Raw genomic sequence first — 20,931 nt, forward strand, 5'->3', positions numbered from 1 at the left:
TAAAAATATAAATTATTTTAATAAATCTAATATGAAATTCAAAATTTAATTTCATATTTCTCCCCTCTATTTTCTTAATTTTATTTTAAACAAGGAATTTTTTGTGGGTCATGTTCAAGCAATTAAAACAAAATAGGTACAAATATTTAGAGACTAAAATAAAATATTTGAAAATAAAAAAATAAAAAAAAAACAGTTTGTGGAAATATTTAAAGATAAAAGAAGAGGGCAATTAAAAAATAATAATAATAATAATTGAACGTGTTCAATAATTTTGGCATTTTTTGGAATCATTTGAAATGTGTATGTACGAATTATTTACAAATAAATAATAGAGATTATTTTTTTTTAAATAATATTTAAATAAATTTTGAGAATCTTTTTGAATTATTATTATTTTTTTTATGTAGAGTACAATATCTTATATAATATAATTATGGACATGAGACTAAATTAATGTATGTTGTAAGAAAGGGAATTTTGCCTACTTGCAACCATGTTATAATAATAATAATAATAATAAAATCTATTATTTATTTTTTTACAAATATAAGACTACTTTATTATTTATTATTATTAATTTTATTCTTTAAAAAATAATAATAGTCCCTACACTTTAATTTATAATAATTAAGTTTTTTATATTACCTTTTAAGTTCGGGTGTATATAGTCCTATGAAAATATATTAATATTTAATAAAAAATTTTAAAAAATTAATTATTTAATTAATGTTTATAGTATTATACTATTTTTCACAATATATGTTTTTTTATTTATGAAAAAGTATTTTCTTAAAATAAAAAAATCATTTTTTTATTTAAAAAAGGAGTATTTTTCAGTAGTATGGAGTTCCATACCCAAAAACCAACTTAGGCTTAACTTAGGCCCGATCCAATTTTAGCTCAAAATCAAAGTTTGACCGGTTAAACTTGTTTATTCCAATTGTATGGATCACTATTTTAAGGATCGGACTAACCCATTTGGGCCATATTCAAATCGACCTATTAGCTTGGTCCAATGGACTTAAACTGACCTAGGCTCGATCCAATCTTAGTTCAAAGTCAAAGTTTGACCACCTAAACCTGTTTATTCCAATGATATATGGATCATTATTTTAAAGATCGGACTAACTCATTTGGACCATATTCAAATCGACCCATTAGCCTAGTCCAATAGGCTTAAACCGACTAGGCTCAATCCAATCTTAGCTCAAAGTCAAAGTTTGACCACCTAAACCTATTTATTCAAATCATACATATATCACAAATTTGATCAAATTGACCCATTAGAGCCATATTCTTCGACTTAAACCAACCTAGACTCAGCTTAGGCAATCGGCTCAGCTCAAATCAAATTTTGACAAGCTAAACCTATTTTAACGAGCTAACTTAGAGACTCAGCTTAGGCTCAAAGTTTGACAAACTAAACCTATCTTAACAGCTAACCTAAACTCAACTAGTTTGACAAGCTAAACCTATTTTAACAAGCTAACCTAAACTCAACTTAGGCTCAATCCAATCCCAATCCAATCAGCTTAGCTCAAAGTCAAAGTTAACGAGTTAAACCTATTTATTGAAATCGTATATTTATTCAAACCCATTATCAGTCCAAACCTATTTATTCAAATTGTATATTTATTCAAACCCATTATCAATTCGTATATTTATTCAAACTCATATTCAGATCGATCCGCTAGTCTGGTCCAATGGACGCGCGTCGATGGACTTTTCATCCACGCGTGTAGGGAAGTTTTTGGTGTTATTAGAAGGCTATTTGGAAGGTTAGCCTACCCTAAGCTATTTGATAAGACATAAAGAGTCCCCAATGGAGAGCTAAGGAGAGAGAAACTGATTGGACAATAATTTAAGAGAGAGAGAGAAAGAGACATTGTCTCGGAAGGGGTTGAAGAACACAGGTTTGAGGTAATGAGACATGTCCACTTGCTTCACTTTCATTTCCAAGTAAAACATGAACAACACATACAAAAAGAACAAGAACAAGAACAAGACCAAGAACACTACATCTCTCTGTACACCTTCAAAAAACAAAACCCACACACTTCCAACCAACCAACAATCACTTACTGCTTCAATCATGTCTTCTGCTGTGGACATCTTTTTGATATCTCCCCCTAAAAACATTCAAAACCCTTTCCTCACTACAAGAATGAATCAATATATCCATAGCTATGCCTCCTGTTGTATTGTAGTAAGCTCGCATACGTCCTATCCCATATTCCTATGAACAACGACTCATCGTCTGGGCTCAACGACACCCCCGATATCTCTCCGAAGAAATCAATTTCTTGTCTCTTTTTGTAATCTGCACTCGTGCTATACACATGTACGAAGTCTGCTGGTTCCGCAACTACCATGAATTGACCGTCTGATGAGTAACGAATTGAGCGAGCAGCACCGATGTGTCCCTTTAGAACTGCAACGGGTGATGAGAACTTCCTTATGTCCCATACTCGGCATGTCTTGTCTTGATTTCCTGTAGCAAACATGCGACCATCGGGGTGCCAAGCGGAAGCAAAGGAGTAATCTCGATGACCAACAACTGTGCCTATAGCCTGAAACACGTTCCAAAATGTCATGTCAATGTCACTGATCCATGAATTTCCATGGACACCATCTTGTATAGAATCCGGTTTGGTGAAATCAACCAGTTTGAACAGGAAAAGAGCATTGCTATTATGTATAACTCGATAATGCAAATCTGCACAGCAGATAACTTACCGTTCCGTTTCGGGAATCGACAATCAATCCATCCGTGTGATCCCCAACGACAACCATAAGCCTGCGGTCTGGGCTCACCGACGTGTGCTGCAGCATCAGAACGATAAACAAAGAATCATTAAAATATTTTCCCTGAACATTCACACAATTATTCCAAACAAAAAATCCTATTATCTCATAGACTACTATTTCATAGACTACTGATAGTTGCCATCAATACTTTTAGATTATGCATGTAACAGCCCAGCTCAAGTTCACCACTAGCAAATATTGTCCGTTTTAGCCCATTACATTATCACCGTCAGCCCCACAATTTTAAAACGCGTTACTATGGTGAGGTTTCTATACCCTCATAAGGAATACTTTGTTTCCCTCCCCAACCAATGTGGGATCTCACATTCCACCCCCTGAGGGTCCAGCGTCCTCACTGACACACCGCTCGGTGCCAGGCTCAGATACCATTTGTAACATCTCAAATCCATCGCTAGTAGATATTATCCGCTTTGACCCGTTACGTATAGCCATCAATCTCACGATTTTAAAACGTATCTGCTAGGGAGAGGTTTCCTTACAAGGAATGCTTCATTCCCCCCAACTAATGTCAGATCTCACAATCCACCCCTATTAGAGGCCCAGCATTCTTGTTGGCACACCACCCATGTCTTGGCTCTGATACCATTTGTAACAACTCAAGCCCACCACTAGCCGATATTGTCCACTTTGGCCTATTAGGTATAGCCATCGGCCTCACGGTTTTTAAACGCATCTACTATGAAGAGGTTTCCACACCCTTATAAGGAATACAAATACAAAGGGAAGAAAATGAAAAGGAACAGCCAAGTAAAATCTGAAGCAGACATACATTTACTGGCCAAGGAAAATGGAAGTGATTCAAAAGCTGAAACCTCTCCATCTCATACTCTCTCATGCTGCAATCATTATTTGCTGCCATGAAATGTAATTCACCGCTGCAAAAACAAATAAACCAGTTTGAATTCATGTAAATAATCCAACCAAACCAAACAAAACACAGCCTAAGTTCTAAAAATACCTCATGCTTTCATATATTTCAACAGCATTTGTAATGGCGTTATCGTCATGTGTAGTACGAGTACAGAAGCTTACTCCTTGTTTATCCAAATGCTGCACAAACGAACAAAAGTACTAATATACTAATAGAAAATTCACTATGATCATATCGCAAAATGTCGAATCCATATCATTCCTCTCAACATTGCACCAATTAACCAAACCATCGAACCCAATAAATATTATCAATAAACGGAGGTTTGACACTTCTTAGGTATATTGACAATCAACTATCTTTTCCAGGAATAGGGTTCGTTCTTATTTCATGGACCAAGAGAATACCGAAACCCAGCATGAGAAAATGAGCTTAAAATCACTAAGTACGCGCTGACCTTACAAGTAAGCTCTCCTTGGAATCCACCCGCAACCAGAAAATTATCCTTGACGGCAAGCGTGCTAATCTGAGTTTGTGTAAAACCCTCTAATAGACTTCCAGCATGTTTCTGCATGACCAGGCATAGAAAGCCAGTTACAGAGGGCATAGGGAATTAAGAGACAACTACCACACCAACCCGTAACTCCTAATTTTGGCTAGTATCCTTTGAAACGGTAAAGTGTTATTTTCGATGAACATAACAAGAACATTAATCATTTTATATCAGAACTCCCATGATATAAACTTAATGTGTAAGGTAATCTCATGCTTCTGTTAATAACTGAGCAGATTTGTGCACAGAGATAAGAGTAAGTGTGATACCGACCTCTGTAGGAGCGACATGTCCTGAAAAATTGAGGATTTCAGATAAGTTGCCAGATAAAGATGACCAATGCATGACAGAATAGTTCGACATCAAATAGACATCGTGTTTTGAAGTTGCCCAGACCAAGTTCCTTAGCTACAAGACAAAAGTAAATAATCATTTATTTCCCTCAAAAGCGCTCGGGAAGATGGTATAAGCATAGAAACCAACAACAGAAACTCAATAACGATTTCGCCTCAGACATGGACACAATTGATATCAAATCTAACAAATAAACAGACAATTTAACACGAAAAGTTGCCCATATATCATTTGAGAACAATCATGAGCTACCCTTTACCAAAAATAAGTAAAAAATAACTAGAGAAAAAAACTACCAACCAATAGCATGACCTACGTATAGAACGTGTCAAATAGTGCATCAACCTATCTTCATTATAGTTAAAAGTTGAAAACGGAGAATCGAACATTGTCCGTTGCAATACCTGAAAGTGCAAGATAGTCGGCTTAACCAATCTTGTATTATGAAAGAACTCATAGTAGTTCCCTCCTTTCTCTACAGCTTTGCATTCCTAAAAAGACAAATACAATTACTACAATACTTGTGTAAGAACTTCCAGTATCAATAAGGCCGTGACAGCCTCCATTCAACCTATGAACCTCAAAAACGATCACGAAGCAAACATCAATGATTCTATGACAATCCATACCTTATCAACAGCAGCTCCAGATGAAGGAATATTTTCATAATTTTTATACTGTTCAAGCCTTGTTAATCGATACTTTTCACGAGTAATGTTCAGTCGATCCCATGGAATACCTTGAATGTCCAATCCCTTCCTCGCAAGGGCAGACGACGTATCTATCGACTTTGTAAGCTGCAAATTTTTTGTAGATCTTAATGTCAAAGGGTCACACATGATATATATATATATAACAAATGGAAATCAAAGAAACAAACCATGTCGAATTCTTCGTCACCCAATTCTCCATCACCCCCATCATCAATTTCATCAGCCATTTCATGCCCACCCGCCATGTAATCAAATTCATCCATATTTTGCTGTTGGTAAGACATGATTATTCACTCCTTGACTATCTATTTCTTTGGAATCAAATGCAGAAATCTTGCTGGTAAAAAAAGCTGAAGAGATAATGCATTTGGATCAACACAGAATCAAGGAAACTTGTTTAAGAAAAAAAAAAAAAATAGCAAACCCATAAACAGATGAACATTCCATAAAAAACCCAATAAATATCAAGAACACAAGATGAACATTCGAGCAAGCATGAAAGTTCCACACAAACCCAGTTCTTATTTTTCATATCAAGTCTAATTACGAACGGAAAAAAACATAAAACCTATCATTCAATGAACAATGAAATAACAAGAATCATACCCACAAAATAAAAACACTCTAAAATAGAACAATGAACAATCGCTATAGGCAATCGAGAACAAAGGAAGCATGAAATCAGACAGAAACAGAAACAGAAACAGAAATCAACAAAACTCCGCGAATGATCCGAAGAAGAAGAGGATGAAAAAGGGAAAGAATCCGAAAGGAAACCTAGTGAAGGGAAAGGGGGATTCACAGAAAGAAGAAAAAACAATGATATCGAAGAACAAATTAAGGGATTTTGAGAAGGAAAGGATGAGATAAACACACGGTTTTCACTTCCTATGGTTTCGTCTCGTTTCGTTGCGCCTCTCTTCCTAAAAAATTTCTCAGAAGTGACAACAAACAACGATGGTGGGGGGTTTTAAGCAAGTCGGCAAACCGACCTTTCTCGAATTATAAATTAAATGCACTTAATATTATATCAAATAAAAAAAATGAAGAACATGATAAAATAAGTATGAAACAAATCTATTCAATTTGTTCATAAAAGTTTTAGATTAAAAGAATATGCTTTCTATAATGTTTTGGATCTTATCCATTTTGTTGTAAAATATCTTAGATCTCATTTTCAAACTAATTATATATAGTTGACTTTTACATAAATTATCGATTAGATACTAACGTAAAGTGATTAGTAATTATGTATCATATGGGTATTAGAAGATCTATAAATTTTGGACTTATGTTAAATAATAGATAAGAACTGATCAATGGTCACGGTACATACGTTTTTTAAGAGTGTTTGAACTTATGAATATAATAGTTTACGATCCTGTCTTTGATATAAACTCAAAAATTGATGTTTTTTTTAAAACTTGTTAGGAGAGGTTTTTACACCCTTTTGATGTATGATATCACAATCCACACAATCTAACTCCTTAAATGCCCAGCGTCCTCATTGGCACATCGTTTGATAACTGGTTCTTATATCACTTATAACCACTCAAACCCAATGCTAACAGATATTGTTCGCTTTGATCCATTACGTATCGCTGTCAATCTCATGAGATTTAAATCGTCCAATTCTTTAAAAGGAAAAAAATTAAATATCCTTACGATTTGTGTAAACAAAATCATTCATTTTAAAATATACGTGAACTTTCGAGAGTAATATTATTTTTTAAATAAAAAAATTAAAAACATTTTAAAAATACTATTAGAAGTTTAATAATATTTTTGAAAATACAAAATATAAAAGCAACTGTCCTTAGAAGTTTAGGCAACAAGCTGACCTTGTCCCAAGGTTTGTATATCATGCAATCTTGTCCAAAGTTTGAAAAATCATTCCATTTGGTTCTTGAATTGACACCTCTCTTAAATAGCTTAGAGAGGCGTTAAATGTTGTCTCGTCCTTTTTCCGAAGAGAAGAATACGAGAGGAGAAAAGAAAAAATAGTAGCAATCGAGATTGTGATGGTGATTGTCATGGATGGAGGAAAGAAAAGGTTAGAGACCGCAGTGGTTGATAAGGAAAAATATGTTAATAAAATGCAGCGTCACGTTAGATTAACGACTCACGGGCTAAACTGTCAAGTTCCAAAATGTAATTTTTAATTGAGACAAAATGAGCTCAATTACAAATAGATTTGAAATATTTGCAAAAATATAGCTACTTTTTATTATACTTTTATAGGAGACTTTTTTTTTTTTTTTTTTTTTTTTTTTTTTTTTTTTTGTAGAAACGTAAATAAACCGAAATTGGGAAATCGTGGGAATATGAAGAAGATAAAAAAAAAAAAAAAAAAGAATCAAATAAAGATGAAAGCAAAAGAAATAGGTTGAAGAGAGTAAGAGATGATCATATCGATCGAAACGAGCGAACCATTTAGGTCACAAATCAAGTGCAATTTGCCAACGTAGGTCCCGACTAACAAAACAATATTTAACTCTAATTTTTATTAATTAATTCCTTCTCGCTCCCTTATTTTCTAAAATATTTTTTAAAAAACAAATGAAACTAAATTAAATAGGTGTAATATATAAACACATCATGTTCATATCCAATAATTTTTTTAAAGAAAAGGTGAGAATATTTTATTCCTATCTTCTAAATTATCTCTAAAAAAATATAAAAAAAAAAAAAAGAAAAAGAATTTTTTTTTTGACGTCACCTATGAGTAACCATGTCGGTGGTGCCAACTGGGTGACGTGGACGCTACTATTATCTTTAAATATTCTACAAATTTATTTTCATAAATGATTAGCTCCATTTGTCTATATATTTTTAAAAAATATATTATTCGGATTTAATTAAATTCCTTGCTAAATTAATTAGAGACCAAATTTATAATTTGACGTAAAAAAAAAAAAAGAAAAAAAGAAATTTAAGGAAGATAGTTAGGAAGATATGAGTGTATGGGGGAATGGAAGTAATTAGGAAAGGGAACACACATGATTAGAGTAATAAAAAGCATGCACAAGGAAGGGGAAAACTAAAGCTTTTGCAATGGGAAGGCATGCTCTTTGTATACAGTGCCATTTCTAGCTACTTCTCTTCCCAATATATTCATTCTCTCTCTCTACTCATCATATTCTCCCACTTATCATGCAACTCTCAACACTTTTTGTCCCTCTTTCTCTACTATTAATCAATATACTACCTACTTCTTCCACCGCACGACACACGACACGTAAAACAAGAAATTTAAACATTTCACCTCTTCGGGTGGATACCCGTCTAAATAGTATATGACTTCTTCCAGTAGATACCCGTCTCTAAATGGTATATGACTTCTTCGAGTGGATACTCGTCTAAATGGTATATGACCCGTTCGAGTGGATACATGTCTAAATGATATATGATCAGTTCGAGCGGATACATGTCTAAATGGTATATGACCTATTCGAGTGGATACATGTCTAAATGGTATATGACCTCTTTGAATGGATACTTCCTGTCTAAATGATATATGACCTCTTTGAATGGATACCTCCTGTCTAAATGGTATATGACCTCTTTGAATGGATACCTCCTGTCTAAATGGTATTTGACTTTTTTGAGTGGGCACATGTCTAAATGGTATATGACCTGTTCGAGTAGATACCTGTCTAAATAGTATATTGACACGAAAGTTGATCATATTAGAAAGTGTATTGAAGAAAAGTTAGATGCATCAAGTAAAATGTAGCATAAACTTCATGGATCAAATGATATATGAGTTTATGTCAAGTCTAAGTTGAGTTTCAAAAGATTTATATATTGAAGTTAGTCTAAAGTGTTAGAAAGAATGAAGAAAACACAATGTGAAAAGGATTCTAAGTTCTAAATATTGCTAAACAAATGAAGCAATTATAAGGAAGAATATTCTTACGAGAATCTATCTGTTGGGCATTTTTTCTGGACCATTGAAGTTTGCAATGCCTTAAAAGCCAACAAAATGAAAGCAAATGGTAGGTTGGTTTAACTTAGCTGCTTCTTTGATGGTTCTGTTGGCTATTAAGAAGGCAAAGCATGGACCCTGAAAAGCCTGAAACAGTATCCCAATACTTCAAAAAAAAATTGCAAGCCTTTCTTTTTCATCTTTATCTGTCAGAGATGGCTCATTACAACTTACAAATCCAACAGATAATAAACAATGAATACTTTGAATTGCATGACTAATAAGTTATATAAGCTTTTTATACATTTATTTGCTATAAATTTGATGCATATGATTATGCTATGTCCCACTTTTTATTGGAAGATTCACCAAAAGGTTATCATTTCCAACAAAAAGTTCATTTTGATTTAGGAAACTTCCTTTGCTTCCTCCAACTAAGGCTCTAAACATACATGCATTAAAAAAGGTTGCAGGAGATGTTTTCTGAGAATTTCAAGCCTAATACATGCTAGGAGAAAAGGTTTAAAGCAAGAATTGATAAGAACATTTGAAAACTCAAACTGATACCATCATCATTATGCTTTGTTTTTGATGTTCATCGATTCCTTTGTTTTCATCTACATTGCAGGAAGACGCATCGTGGTGACTAGACACATGCTTTGTTGGCCTTTTCAGAACACTAGTAGGGACCAAATCAGATTGCTAGTGACAGAATATGTGCCCTCCACACAAGCTTATAAAATTTAGCCTCCTGTGAGTTTCTAAGAACATCAACTCTTCCTAAACCCTTTGCAAGATAAACATTCGGCAGAAATAATGAACACAAATGCATGTATATCAATTACACAGAGCACAAAGCACATGATTGCAAATTTCTAATGTAAGTAATGTTTTTACAGTGAACATACTTTGAGGTAACTTTTAAGAGCAAGTATTTTTTAAAAGAACACTCATTAAGCGCTTCCTTTCATCGACTTTAAAGTATTTGTACATGCTCCATAATCACTTTTGACTAAGTAATTAATCAACATTAAAATTTTGATGAGTACTTTTGAATGACTAAAACACTGTTTAACCCTCTATCTAATAGTTATCACGAACTCACCTAAAGTAAACATTCAACACAAATGATTAGCACAAATGCATGCATATCAATTGCACAAAGCATGACGCACATTTCAAGTATGCTTTCTGCTGAAAGATGGCGTGGGTGTGTCTTTTAACAAACTTTTTGATTTGTAATAATTGGTATGTGTGTTCATCAAACAACTAGAGTCCAACAAACATCAAGAAGAAACAAAGTCTCGTCAGTGGAGATGTCTGGCATCACCTATCTATTTTCTGAATCAAGATTAGAAAATATATTAAAAATCATAAACAATGATTCTGTGTATAAAAAGCTAGACAAACCTCAGAAAACAGCAGTAAAATAGGCATACGATTAATATACCTGCAGAGAACTGAAATTAAGGATATATGGCAAAACGAGCAACACATCATAGGATGGATAAAAATGTTTGACCCGTATCTGTCCACACAGAATATCTGTTACTGTGCAGTCATCAGAAGCCAATTCATCAATTTAGGAGCATATACTAGGGATACAACCAAAGCTAGAAGGATCCATCCATAATGCTCCCGCAAATACACAAGACGTGATACATACATATAATCAAAATGATGGGGAGGAAATTTTTAAACATTATTCACATGTTTAACAGAAGAATTTAGGGCTTATTTGGTGAGGATCCTGTTTCGTGTTCCATGTTTTCTGTTTTATACTAAAGAAAAAAAAGTGATTCATAATTGTTTCTTGTTTCTTGTTTCTTAAAAATGAGAAACGAGAAGCAACAAGAGTTGCTAAACACATGCTTCTTAGAAACTAAAAATAAGAAACAGTAAATGAGTAATTAGTAAACAAAAAATGAAAATACCCTCTTATTAACACCGTCCGTCCCAAAGAGGAGAAAATTAATATGAATACATTCACTGCCTGCGACCAAGGAGTAGAGACGAGGTACCGAACTATATCTGAATATTTACATTATTCATTAACTGGAATATGTTGTCTTAGTGTATCAAATGGTACACATAAACAGGGGTTAGGACTTATCTCTCATACATTCCTCTTGATTAGGGAGAAGTTTTGTTCACACTCCATAAGGTATTCCAATCATTCTACATTTTGAGGAGATAAAAGAACATGACAAGCAGGTTCAATATACAGCTGGAGAAGGTATAGTGTTGTATCAGTAGAGGATACATTCATGGGGACCTTGCTCAAGCACAAATACATGAGCCAAGAGGCAGTGGCTTCAGCCCTTCCTAAAGATCACCAGGCTACATTTAAACATCCATTGAGCTTCCAAGCCTGACCTTTATGTTCACAAAGTGCTTTTTCTGAATTTAATAAACAAACTGAAGAGGCACTTTGTTTACGTTAACTGTAGAAATATTTTGATGAATCTTCCAAATATATCAAACAAGTTATATTAACCATCACCACGGTTCTATATGTCCTCCATTTTCGCCATTTGTAATATCTGCTGCATTATTTGTAGTCCAAAAGTCTCCATTTGACCTATTGCTTGGCAGATCACTCTCCTCATCCTCAAAATCTAAATCCTCATACTGAAATAAACTCTCAAAACCATCTTCGTAATCATCATCATAGTCAGTTTCCATCTCATGGTCATGACTATGATTTTCATGATCATTTCCATATCTACTGTCATATATTTGAGCCTTCCTCTTCTCCCGTCTCATCCTTTTCCCTTCCATCAAAAGCTTCATCCATTGATTTTTGATAGCCAAAGTCTCATCCTTCTCTATTAGATGACCCTTATCGTTGAACCCCTCTACAAGGAATACAGAGTCTCTCTGACCCTTCAGACTCACATAAAATAACTCTGGATGCCTCACAATCATTCCTCTAAGTTTATTGGGTAGCCCAAAATCTTTTCTAAAATGAGTCAAGTGATCTATTAAAGTCCTCTTCTCAATCATCATCCCCAATACCTCTCGCACTACAGCACAAGCTCGTTTCTCTGACTCGAGAGACTCCTTAGCCAACTCACTCGCAGGAGTTTTGTAGGGGCAAACATCTGGCAAATCCCTGAACTTAATTAGAAATTCCTGGTGGGCTCTTTTCAAGTTCAGTCCCTTTCTTAGTTTCAACAAGTTGAATTTTAAAGGTCTATCCACTATTAGCTCACGTGAAGAAACTTGAAGGCAAGGTAAAGTCTTTGCCAACTCTGGGTCCCAGAAGACAAGCTCCAGTGCACGGCCATATGAAGTATCCACAGTCCTGAACTTTTCTGGATAATCATTACAGAGACGGGACCTAAAATTTGGGGGCATGCTTAGGTCGGGAGCAAGGTGAACCAGCTTGGATAAGAGAATCCTGTGGTGTGAAGAAAGCATAAGTAACTTCTGGAGCTTTTCAGCCAGGGTGTTAGAGATCACCAATTTGAGATTGGAGTCCTGCTTAGCAAGAGATGCTGCTGCTGGGGTTAGACGAACACAAAGTTGGGGGTATAGCTTAGTTGCATTGAGTGGTGTGGGTGGATAAGGGATTGAAAAAAGTTCAAAGATGGAAGGATAACGATGAATCATTGAAAGAAGAGAGCGGGGTTTGGGAAGGGAAAGATAGCCACGACACTTGGAAAGAATGTGGATTGGTATATAATGCTTTGGTTTAGACAGCAGCAGGATTATCAGCTTTTGTACAAATCGAGTTTTGTTATGTTTTACAGCATGCCGATCTAATGGACAACTACGGACAATCTTAACAGAGGCACGAGGTGTTAAAGTATAACTAGTCTCGAAATTTTCTTTTCTTTGGTACTTGCAACCGACATTGGAGTGCAACCACAATGGAGTACCACGAAGGAGGTTTGAACTACGGGATGTTACATGCCAGTCCCTAGGGGTCAAAAACTGAGAAGATAAAGCCATTTGTCAGTTTTGTATAGGTGGAAGGGCTTTTAGCCTACAATAGGTAGAAAAGTACATCAAATTAATCTAAAGAAGATGACACATCCTTCTTCCAACTCTGATTCTAGAGCATCGGATGGGGGATGCTATTACTTTCAGTTTGTTTACCACCTGCAGTCCATTAATAACGTTTAAACAGTTAAACATTTCAGTACAGCTTATGGTCCCATGGCATTGTAAACAACACTTTACTTTCTCAACTTGTACAAAGTGAAAATTATGAATAGAAAAAATAGCAATGTGAAACAGAGTCCAGAAAATCAATTTGCTAGTGAAATGTAAAAAAAAAAAAAAAAAAAAAAAAAAAAAAAAAAAAAAAATATTCACAATAGANTGCCAACATCTTGAGTTCATAACGAACTATATGCACATGTTTGATTCTGAGAATAAAATGAATAAGTAAAACCCATAATCTGTGGAAGAAAATTGTCTGGCGTCAGGGGGGAGAGTAAACTAGAAAATACTAAAAACCAGGACTTTTAGATTTCAGACATCCTTCTCTTCAAAAAAAAAAAAAAAAAAAAAGAAGAGAAGAAAAGAAAAGAAAAAAACTCGTCAAGTGTGTGGCTGGCTCTATGTAGATGGTAATGGTTTTCCAGCAGCCAGAAAACTTTTCAATTGCCACAGCTACATGGAGAATTAGAGTAAAAAGTAAAAAGTGTTATCTTGGAAAAGTTCATAATCAAATGTAACTCTATTCTATCTCATTTTTTTTTACGAAAAACTTGGAATTGGATCTGTAAACCTTGTTAAAGAACGAGATCTCTAGATTTAAATTATCCAAGAACCCCAAAAAATGAAAAGGAAACAGCCCAAGGAAAAGTTTTGGAACAAATTACCTTGATGATCAAAATCAAGAGTAAAGAAAACTCGTTTCTAAACTCGTGATTCAAATAACTCCACAAGATAGCTTGATCAAGACTACTTGAATGACTCTAGCATGCAAATCTAAACACAAGAAATGCAAAAGAACAAGCTCTTGGCCATAATATGCAACTATCATTATAATATCCAAAGTCTTCATACTAAATCAATAACATAAATAACTATTTATAGCCTTGAAAATAAACCTTATAATAATCCGGTTGTAACTTTCATGACCATCAATACCCTAATGGTCACCAACTACATATAATTTGAGGATAATTCTCTAAAACTTAAAATATACAATAAAACCTTCTTAAATCTAAATCATCCATGGCATGATTAAGGTGCACCTTATTTCGTTCACCTGACAGAAAATTAACAAATCTCAACCACTGCAATCAATGTCCTTCACCATAAACGAAGATATAGTGAAAACCCACTTCCTATTCCACACTGTTCACAAAACCAAACGCCAATTTCCTCTGGCAGTAACACCCTTATTCTCGGTCCAAACATCAAACACCTTTCAGGAAAGCACTGCAAGGTTCCTATCTCATCCATTATTCCTTCTCGTAATTTTTTTTTTTAAAAAAAAATAAACGGTGAGGCAACCCCATCTAGGATCCATCTCCTAACACAAATCTATCCTCGTAAATGAGTTAGATACAGGTAGAGGAAGAACTGATCCAATTTAGTGGCAAGCCATGCATAGTCTCACGAATCCACAATTTGTGAATAAAATTTATTCACAAGCATGTAAAAGTAGCACAGCAGAAGACTGTAGTGGAAAGTAAAGATGAGGGCACGAGAGTGTTAACATGCTATCTGGATTGAATCGAAATGAGAAGATAAAGAACATAGACGAACCTGTTGAAAGCTGCTGCGAAGAACACGAGAGGCGTATCCCGTAAGGGTTTATAAGCGAACAGCCGAGACCGACTGGATGGCTATAGGGGTGCGCGTCTAAGTTCCAAGGCGATAGAATTATTGGACGACCATACCGTTGATCCGATTTTTTTTTTTAATTATTATATATATATATATATATATATATATATATATATTATTTATTTTTAAATCTCAAAAATACAAATAAAATTTAAATAGTAAATTATCATCCTTTATCATTTTTAAAAGTTAAAAAATACTTTATTGTTAATGTATGGACGAATATCGTTGATCGAAAAATACCTCATAATTTATCTGCAAACATTTAATGTTATTTAAAAAGTTCATGAGTGTTTTTATAACGTTGTATTAACGGTAAATGTATTTTTAAATTTTTTAAAAAAATTGAAGATTTTTTCACAAAGTTTTTTTTGTAAAATTTAAATGAGTCAATACCTCATAATTTATCTATATGCCTCTCAACGATTGCCATCTATATGGAGTTCACAAAAGTTTACTTTCCAAATGCAAATGAATTTATTGTTAAGAAAAATTGTAATGTGGATAAATAAACATATTTTCTTGTAGACGTGATGGTGCTTCCAATGAGTTAAGTGGCCCGATGGTGGTCTAATCTAGCCCTATTAACACAACACAATCACTAGAGAGGCTTAGGTTTGATATTCCTTCGAAGAAAGAACTGAACTATTCTCGTGATAAAACCATTTTATCAAGATAAAAAATATCGTACACGGATAAGGTGCTACAACAGTTGCAAGATACAACTTAGACTCGGGTTTGATTATTTTAAAAACTACGTGATTTATTTTATTTTATTTTTATTTCAACAAATGACATAAGAAATTCATACAAAAAAAAAAAAAAAAAATCATAATCATAAATAACTCTCTATTAACATACAATTGTATAAGCATGGAAGATTGAAAATTTGCTGTTTTTTTTTCTTTTGTCAAGAAAAACTTACCAGTAAAAAGGGGTATGGATTTCTTGTACAAACTCGATGCTCCCATTGGAAGTTTTCACCTGTTCAAAACAACCTTTCCCAAGTTCAAGCTGCGAACATCCATAAACTCGTAGACTACTTAACCTGACGAGCTTCGACAACGCTTTCTGGGAAGGCAAGTTTTTCAAATTTCTGCAGTTATAAAGCTTCAATATCTCCAACGATGTAAAGTTTCCGAACCATTCTGGTAAAGCTTCAACATCGTCAAAATGCGAAATATGCAGTGATCTCAAAGCAGTGAGGTGCTCGAGTTCTTGAGGAAGTTGTGCTGCATCGCTTCCCAAGTGAGCCAACACAAGATTCTCAAGTGATCTGAGATGGATGAGAGGACTCCAATCATAAATATTCAAGTCCCCATGAATACTCAAGTCTTTCAAGTTAAGTAGGCTGGCAATCCCATAAGGCAGCTTCTGAAAATCTCTTATACTTAAACAACACAAGCTTTGCATATTCTGCAAATTCAGATCTGAAAAATTGCTTATCCACAAGTTTTCAACAGAACTGCAGAATTCTAACCCGTCCCGTAGTTTTGACAAGTTTTCGCATCCCAAAATCTTTAGAGATCTAAGCTTTCCACAACCTCGAAAGCTCGGAAACGTCCTCGAAGTAACGTCATCACCTTCCAACCTCTTGCAATAAGATACAACAAAATTTGGAATGTTCATTAATTTCCCACAACAAATAAAGCTCAAGCTTTCAAGATGAGGAAACATGGTATCGTTTGATATACATGATATCTCTCCCCAGTGCTCTAGATTTTTCATTTCAAAGATATGAAATGACTTCAAGTTCAGGAACAAAGTCCTCTCTCTGAAATAATTCCCATAGAATTCGTCCCCTATTCTTCTTACACTAGGTAAGTTACGAATTTCGAGTATCTCGAGTTTCGATAATTGTCCAAGCATTGGTAAAGTTTCACATCGCTCACAGTCATGTAGATATATCTCGACCATGTTTTCAACAAAAATTCTACTCGGTAGAAGTTCACCTGCAAAGTTTCGAATTCTTAAGGCTTGAAGATTTTTGTGTGGTTGAAGCCCTTCCAAAACATCTAAATCATTGTAATTATCACCTTCCCTTTCATGTTTCCAACCCCATTGGAATTCTAGATGAAAAATTTTCTCCTTCTCCACCAATTTTGCAGCCATGGCCTCCTTTTTATTCTTTACTCTTTCCAGACAATAGAGGCTTAAATTACCTTTAAGGTTCTTCAGAGATCCAAGTTCATCTATCTTATATCCCTCATGTAACCCAACTATAAAACAAGACAATGTTTGAAGTTGAATCAATCGACCCAAATGTGGAGGCATTTGCTTAAACTGATTTGAAGGATCAGTGTAGAATTCTAAATGTCTTAAGCAGATCAAGTTTCTCAGATTACTTGGAAGATCTTGAACAAATCTTCCAAGCTTCAACGTTTGCAAATTATAAAGTAGACCAAGAGATTCGGGAAGCTTACTTATTGAAGAATTTGAAACGTCAATGTACCTCAAATGCTTCAATGTACCAATTGAATTTGGTAATTCAAGTATAAAATAAGATGAATGCGTAATTAAAACACGCAAGTAGGTAAAGTTTCCAATCTCAGAGTGAAACACATGACGACCAAATGTTAACATGTGCAACTTTCTAAGATGTTCGTTACTAGAATCAAGTGTTCTTTTTCTTCCATCGTTCGAAATAGAACTCGCTACGTCGTGTATAAAATCATGCATCTTAAAGTATACAGCTCTTCCTCTCTTATCCTTGACAACATCTTGAAACAGGGAGCGAGATAACAAAATGTTGAAATAATTGTCTCCAACATCCTCCATTGTTACATTCACTTCCTCAGGTGGTTGAATGAATCCTTGTGCAATCCACATTTGAATAAGTGAATCCTTTCTAAACTCGAAGTCATGAGGAAAATTTGAACAATAGGCAAAACATTGTTTTAACGAAGGCGATGGTAGGCGATCCACACTTAGTTTTATTGTGGATAAAACACGGTTTTCATCTTGCAACGGAATTCTCGTTAAATATTTCAATGGAGATTGTAATCTCTCATAATTCTTATATAATTTCATTGTTCCTCCTAACACTTTCACAACCAACGGTATGCCACAAAAATTTTCAACAAGCTCTTTTCGTATCATATCTAACTTTGGAATTGTTGGTGAATCACTTCCAAATGCACATTTCTCAAATAAAGACCAACAATGATCATTCGATAGCTTTTTCAAACGATGCCACGAATGTGTTTCCATGATCTTTGCAACTTCTTCACTCCTAGAAGTCACAACAACAACATTACCGAATTTTCGAGTAATCTTTAACAGACAAGCTTTTAACTCATTCCAGAGGCTAAGATTCTCATTCCAAACATCATCCAATACAAGGAAATAGTTTTTTTCCTGCAACCATTTTTGGATCTCTTGGAGTAAAGCTTCCTTACTTTCCAATCCACCAGAATTGGGATTAAGAGTTTCTAAAATTGCTCTTAAGATCTTGTTGATAACAAAAGGATCAGATACACACACCCATATAGTTCTATCAAAATTCCACCTAATCACTTCATGATTGAAGATTAGCTTGGCCACAGCTGTTTTCCCTAATCCGCCCATACCAACAATAGGTAGAACAGACAGTACTTCACTATTTCTAAGTTCAATCAACTTGTTCACTATCTCCGACACTTCTTCATCTCTTCCAATTACTCCAAACTCGTCAAGAAACGAATCCGTCTCATGAATCTGACTAAGATCAGGTTCAATTTCTTTGGATGTTATAGCAACAAGTCCAACAACACTCGCCGCAGAATAATGCTCTTTCAACATTGTAGAAATCGCCTTAATTCTATTTGCCATTTTGAGACGAAAAACGAGAGGATTTTTGGAGAGAGAAACGAAATTACGTACCATCACATCTTTTCCGGTTTCCACCTTACGTCGAAGACGTTCATAAGCAAGATCGTCGAGTAAAACATCGGCTTCGAATACAATATCTTGAAGCTTCTCCACCCATGGCTTCACTTCAGGATACTCTGACTTTATTCTGTCCACATCGCGAAGGATGGCATGAAGCATGAGTAAAGAGTCTCTCATCTTCAAGAGGTCCTTCTTGAAACCCCATGCCAAACCTAATTGCTGTGCTGCAAGGCTCGCCGTCTTCTTCAACAGTTCCTGCACGGCAAAAGTCCACAGGAATTCCGCCATTGTTATCTTCTTTGACCCTCCAGATTTGCAGTGATCGGAGGAAAGAAGGTCCACTTCGTTGAACACCCAAAGGATATTTCTGCAAGAGATTAGTCAATGATTTCATCTTGTCCTGTCCACACACACACACAGTCCAAAAATAAAATTTTAAAAAATATGTATAATAAAAGTGGAAACCAATTTCGTTTAAACAAAATAAAAATAATTTCATTTTCGTTTAAATGGTCGGTCATCATATTTTTATTTTATTTTGCAATGGGTTGAAAAAAAAAACTAATTTAATAAAAATACAAAATAATAATAATATTCCCTTTTTAAAATTTCAATAATAACCCTCCACTTAAATGGAGATTTTGGCGTTTTAAACTTTTTTAAAAATTTAAAATGTTTTAAATTTAGGATTTTAAATGTAAAATGAGTAACAAAACAACAACGAGTTCACACCAGGATTGCTCCAAGCAAATCCTTCCCACACGATAGTTAGCAGTTTGACCTACTTGACGTTCTTTTTTTTTTTTCTGTTACCTAAAGGCGTAGATTCTGAAGTAGGCACTCCAAGAGTGATCTCTTCATCGTCTGTGTCGAAGACTATTCTTATATAATGAATAATCGAGAAAAGTGACTTCCTAAAATAAAATCCAAAAAGATAAAAGCAAGCCTTCAATAATTATTACTATTATTGTCTAATATAATTAAGAAATAACTAAGAAAGAAAAGCATTGAATAATTATTATTATTATATCTAACATAACTACGAAAACATAATAGTAAAGCAACCGCTACTTTAGTCTGTCATGTATCGTTGTCAGTCTCACAGTTTAAAATGCATCTTAAAATTGTGAGACTGACAACGATATGTAACAAGTTAAAGTAGATAATATCTGCTAGCCGTACCTATAATTTTACTATAAAGGCATACAATATTGTCGATCACGTTAGTTTAAACACTTAATATTCTTCTGGTTTTGATGCAATCAAACATTAAATGAAAACTTTCAGCACCAACATTCATAATCTTGATATTCGTGATTCATAAGACACATTAATTAGTTATTGGATGGATGAACCCATTAATGAAAATGCCAAACTTGATGGAAATAATTTCTAAAAAGTTATGGTTTGTAAGATACGGCTCTTGGAAATGGACTTCTCCAGGTACAAACGCTTTGATTATATATCAATTGCCAACATTTGGAGGAAGTACCTTCGGGAAAAAAGAAGGGAAAAAGGTCATTGTCTATGAATAACACATGCCAGCCATCAAACATATTGACAATAATTTTTGAATATGGGTATATGAACTTCCGAATTCTAGGTAGAAAGAGTACACATCTGATATCGCTAAGTCATGCTTATGGTAAATATAAACAATGACTAGTATCAATAACCAAAGACCTTGTTTAGGCGAATAATATTAATATGTAACATTAATCCACTTCTATCACATAAAGAATGGAAAACCCGATTAGAGTTTCACAGTTAAGGCATTAATAACGTCATGAACATAACTTGGTGAGTAAGACCTTATTTAAAAACTCTATTCCTCAGTTTCAAAATGGTTGGAACTAGAGAAAATATACATTCTTACATATAGCAATGTGCAACGTGCAACGTTAGAATTTCACCTCACACTTGTGATGTTATATTAAAGAAATGATGGGAAACAAAAAAAAAAAAAAAAAAAAAAAAAAAAAAAAAAAAAAAAAACCCC

At 34.3% G+C, this 20,931-nt stretch overlaps 4 protein-coding genes across 10 annotated transcripts in view; all 4 read right to left on the reverse strand.

Annotated features, from left to right (window-relative positions):
* Positions 1 to 1,838: 1,838 nt before the first annotated feature.
* Positions 1,839 to 20,931, reverse strand: part of LOC111479382 — a 24,354-nt gene continuing 5,261 nt past the window's right edge. The window contains exon 7 of one of the 2 annotated variants that reach the window (XM_023124013.1): positions 1,839 to 1,887. In XM_023124013.1, the coding sequence (XP_022979781.1) occupies positions 1,865 to 1,887 (23 nt within the window). In that variant the 3' untranslated portion in view covers positions 1,839 to 1,864. Of the gene's footprint in view, positions 1,888 to 20,182; positions 20,425 to 20,931 lie in introns of those variants that run through there. The other variant, XM_023124016.1, reaches the window with a different exon arrangement.
* On the reverse strand, positions 1,917 to 8,731 carry LOC111479364 (uncharacterized WD repeat-containing protein C2A9.03-like). Of its 5 annotated transcripts, none has more exons than XM_023123976.1 (10): positions 8,663 to 8,731; positions 5,491 to 5,592; positions 5,240 to 5,407; positions 5,015 to 5,101; positions 4,530 to 4,664; positions 4,161 to 4,271; positions 3,791 to 3,882; positions 3,602 to 3,707; positions 2,740 to 2,826; positions 1,917 to 2,573 (listed from the first exon to the last, which is right to left on the reverse strand). In XM_023123976.1, the coding sequence occupies exons 1-10, from the start codon at positions 8,714 to 8,716 to the stop codon at positions 2,160 to 2,162; spliced, it is 1,356 nt and encodes a 451-aa protein (XP_022979744.1). In that variant the 5' UTR covers positions 8,717 to 8,731; the 3' UTR covers positions 1,917 to 2,159. The 5 variants fall into 5 exon arrangements, with proteins under 5 accessions (XP_022979744.1, XP_022979746.1, XP_022979748.1 ...); XM_023123978.1 differs by lacking the exon at positions 8,663 to 8,731 and adding an exon at positions 6,101 to 6,410 and having other exon boundaries at positions 5,491 to 5,673; XM_023123980.1 differs by lacking the exon at positions 8,663 to 8,731 and adding an exon at positions 6,200 to 6,409.
* On the reverse strand, positions 8,359 to 15,089 carry LOC111479376 (protein WHAT'S THIS FACTOR 1). Of its 2 annotated transcripts, none has more exons than XM_023124002.1 (3): positions 14,982 to 15,089; positions 8,663 to 13,358; positions 8,359 to 8,588 (listed from the first exon to the last, which is right to left on the reverse strand). In XM_023124002.1, the coding sequence occupies exon 2, from the start codon at positions 13,206 to 13,208 to the stop codon at positions 11,751 to 11,753; it is 1,458 nt and encodes a 485-aa protein (XP_022979770.1). In that variant the 5' UTR covers positions 13,209 to 13,358; positions 14,982 to 15,089; the 3' UTR covers positions 8,359 to 8,588; positions 8,663 to 11,750. The 2 variants fall into 2 exon arrangements, with proteins under 2 accessions (XP_022979770.1, XP_022979771.1); XM_023124003.1 differs by lacking the exon at positions 14,982 to 15,089 and having other exon boundaries at positions 8,663 to 8,806; positions 8,940 to 14,975.
* On the reverse strand, positions 15,536 to 19,339 carry LOC111479330 (putative disease resistance protein RGA3). Its single transcript, XM_023123912.1, has 2 exons — positions 15,988 to 19,339; positions 15,536 to 15,643 (listed from the first exon to the last, which is right to left on the reverse strand). Exons 1-2 carry the CDS (start codon positions 19,218 to 19,220, stop codon positions 15,613 to 15,615), a joined length of 3,264 nt encoding a protein of 1,087 aa, XP_022979680.1. The 5' UTR covers positions 19,221 to 19,339; the 3' UTR covers positions 15,536 to 15,612.

The sequence above is a fragment of the Cucurbita maxima genome, unplaced genomic scaffold (genome assembly GCF_002738345.1).
Source record: "Cucurbita maxima cultivar Rimu unplaced genomic scaffold, Cmax_1.0 Cma_Scf00005, whole genome shotgun sequence".
NCBI classification, from domain to species: Eukaryota; Viridiplantae; Streptophyta; class Magnoliopsida; order Cucurbitales; family Cucurbitaceae; genus Cucurbita; species Cucurbita maxima.

Excerpts from the sequence above, each read along its gene's own strand:
- LOC111479364 (XM_023123976.1), bottom strand. The coding sequence starts at position 8,716 with ATGTATCCACTCGAACGGGTCATATACCATTTAGACGAGTATCCACTC. Across the intron at positions 5,102-5,239 it reads CTGGAGCTGCTGTTGATAAG|GAATGCAAAGCTGTAGAGAA; the intron begins GTATGGATTGTC and ends TTGTCTTTTTAG. Across the intron at positions 4,272-4,529 it reads GACATGTCGCTCCTACAGAG|AAACATGCTGGAAGTCTATT; the intron begins GTCGGTATCACA and ends CTGGTCATGCAG.
- LOC111479376 (XM_023124002.1), bottom strand. The coding sequence starts at position 13,208 with ATGGCTTTATCTTCTCAGTTTTTGACCCCTAGGGACTGGCATGTAACA.
- LOC111479330 (XM_023123912.1), bottom strand. The coding sequence starts at position 19,220 with ATGGCGGAATTCCTGTGGACTTTTGCCGTGCAGGAACTGTTGAAGAAG. Across the intron at positions 15,644-15,987 it reads ATCCATACCCCTTTTTACTG|GGCTAGATTAGACCACCATC; the intron begins GTAAGTTTTTCT and ends TTGTGTTAATAG.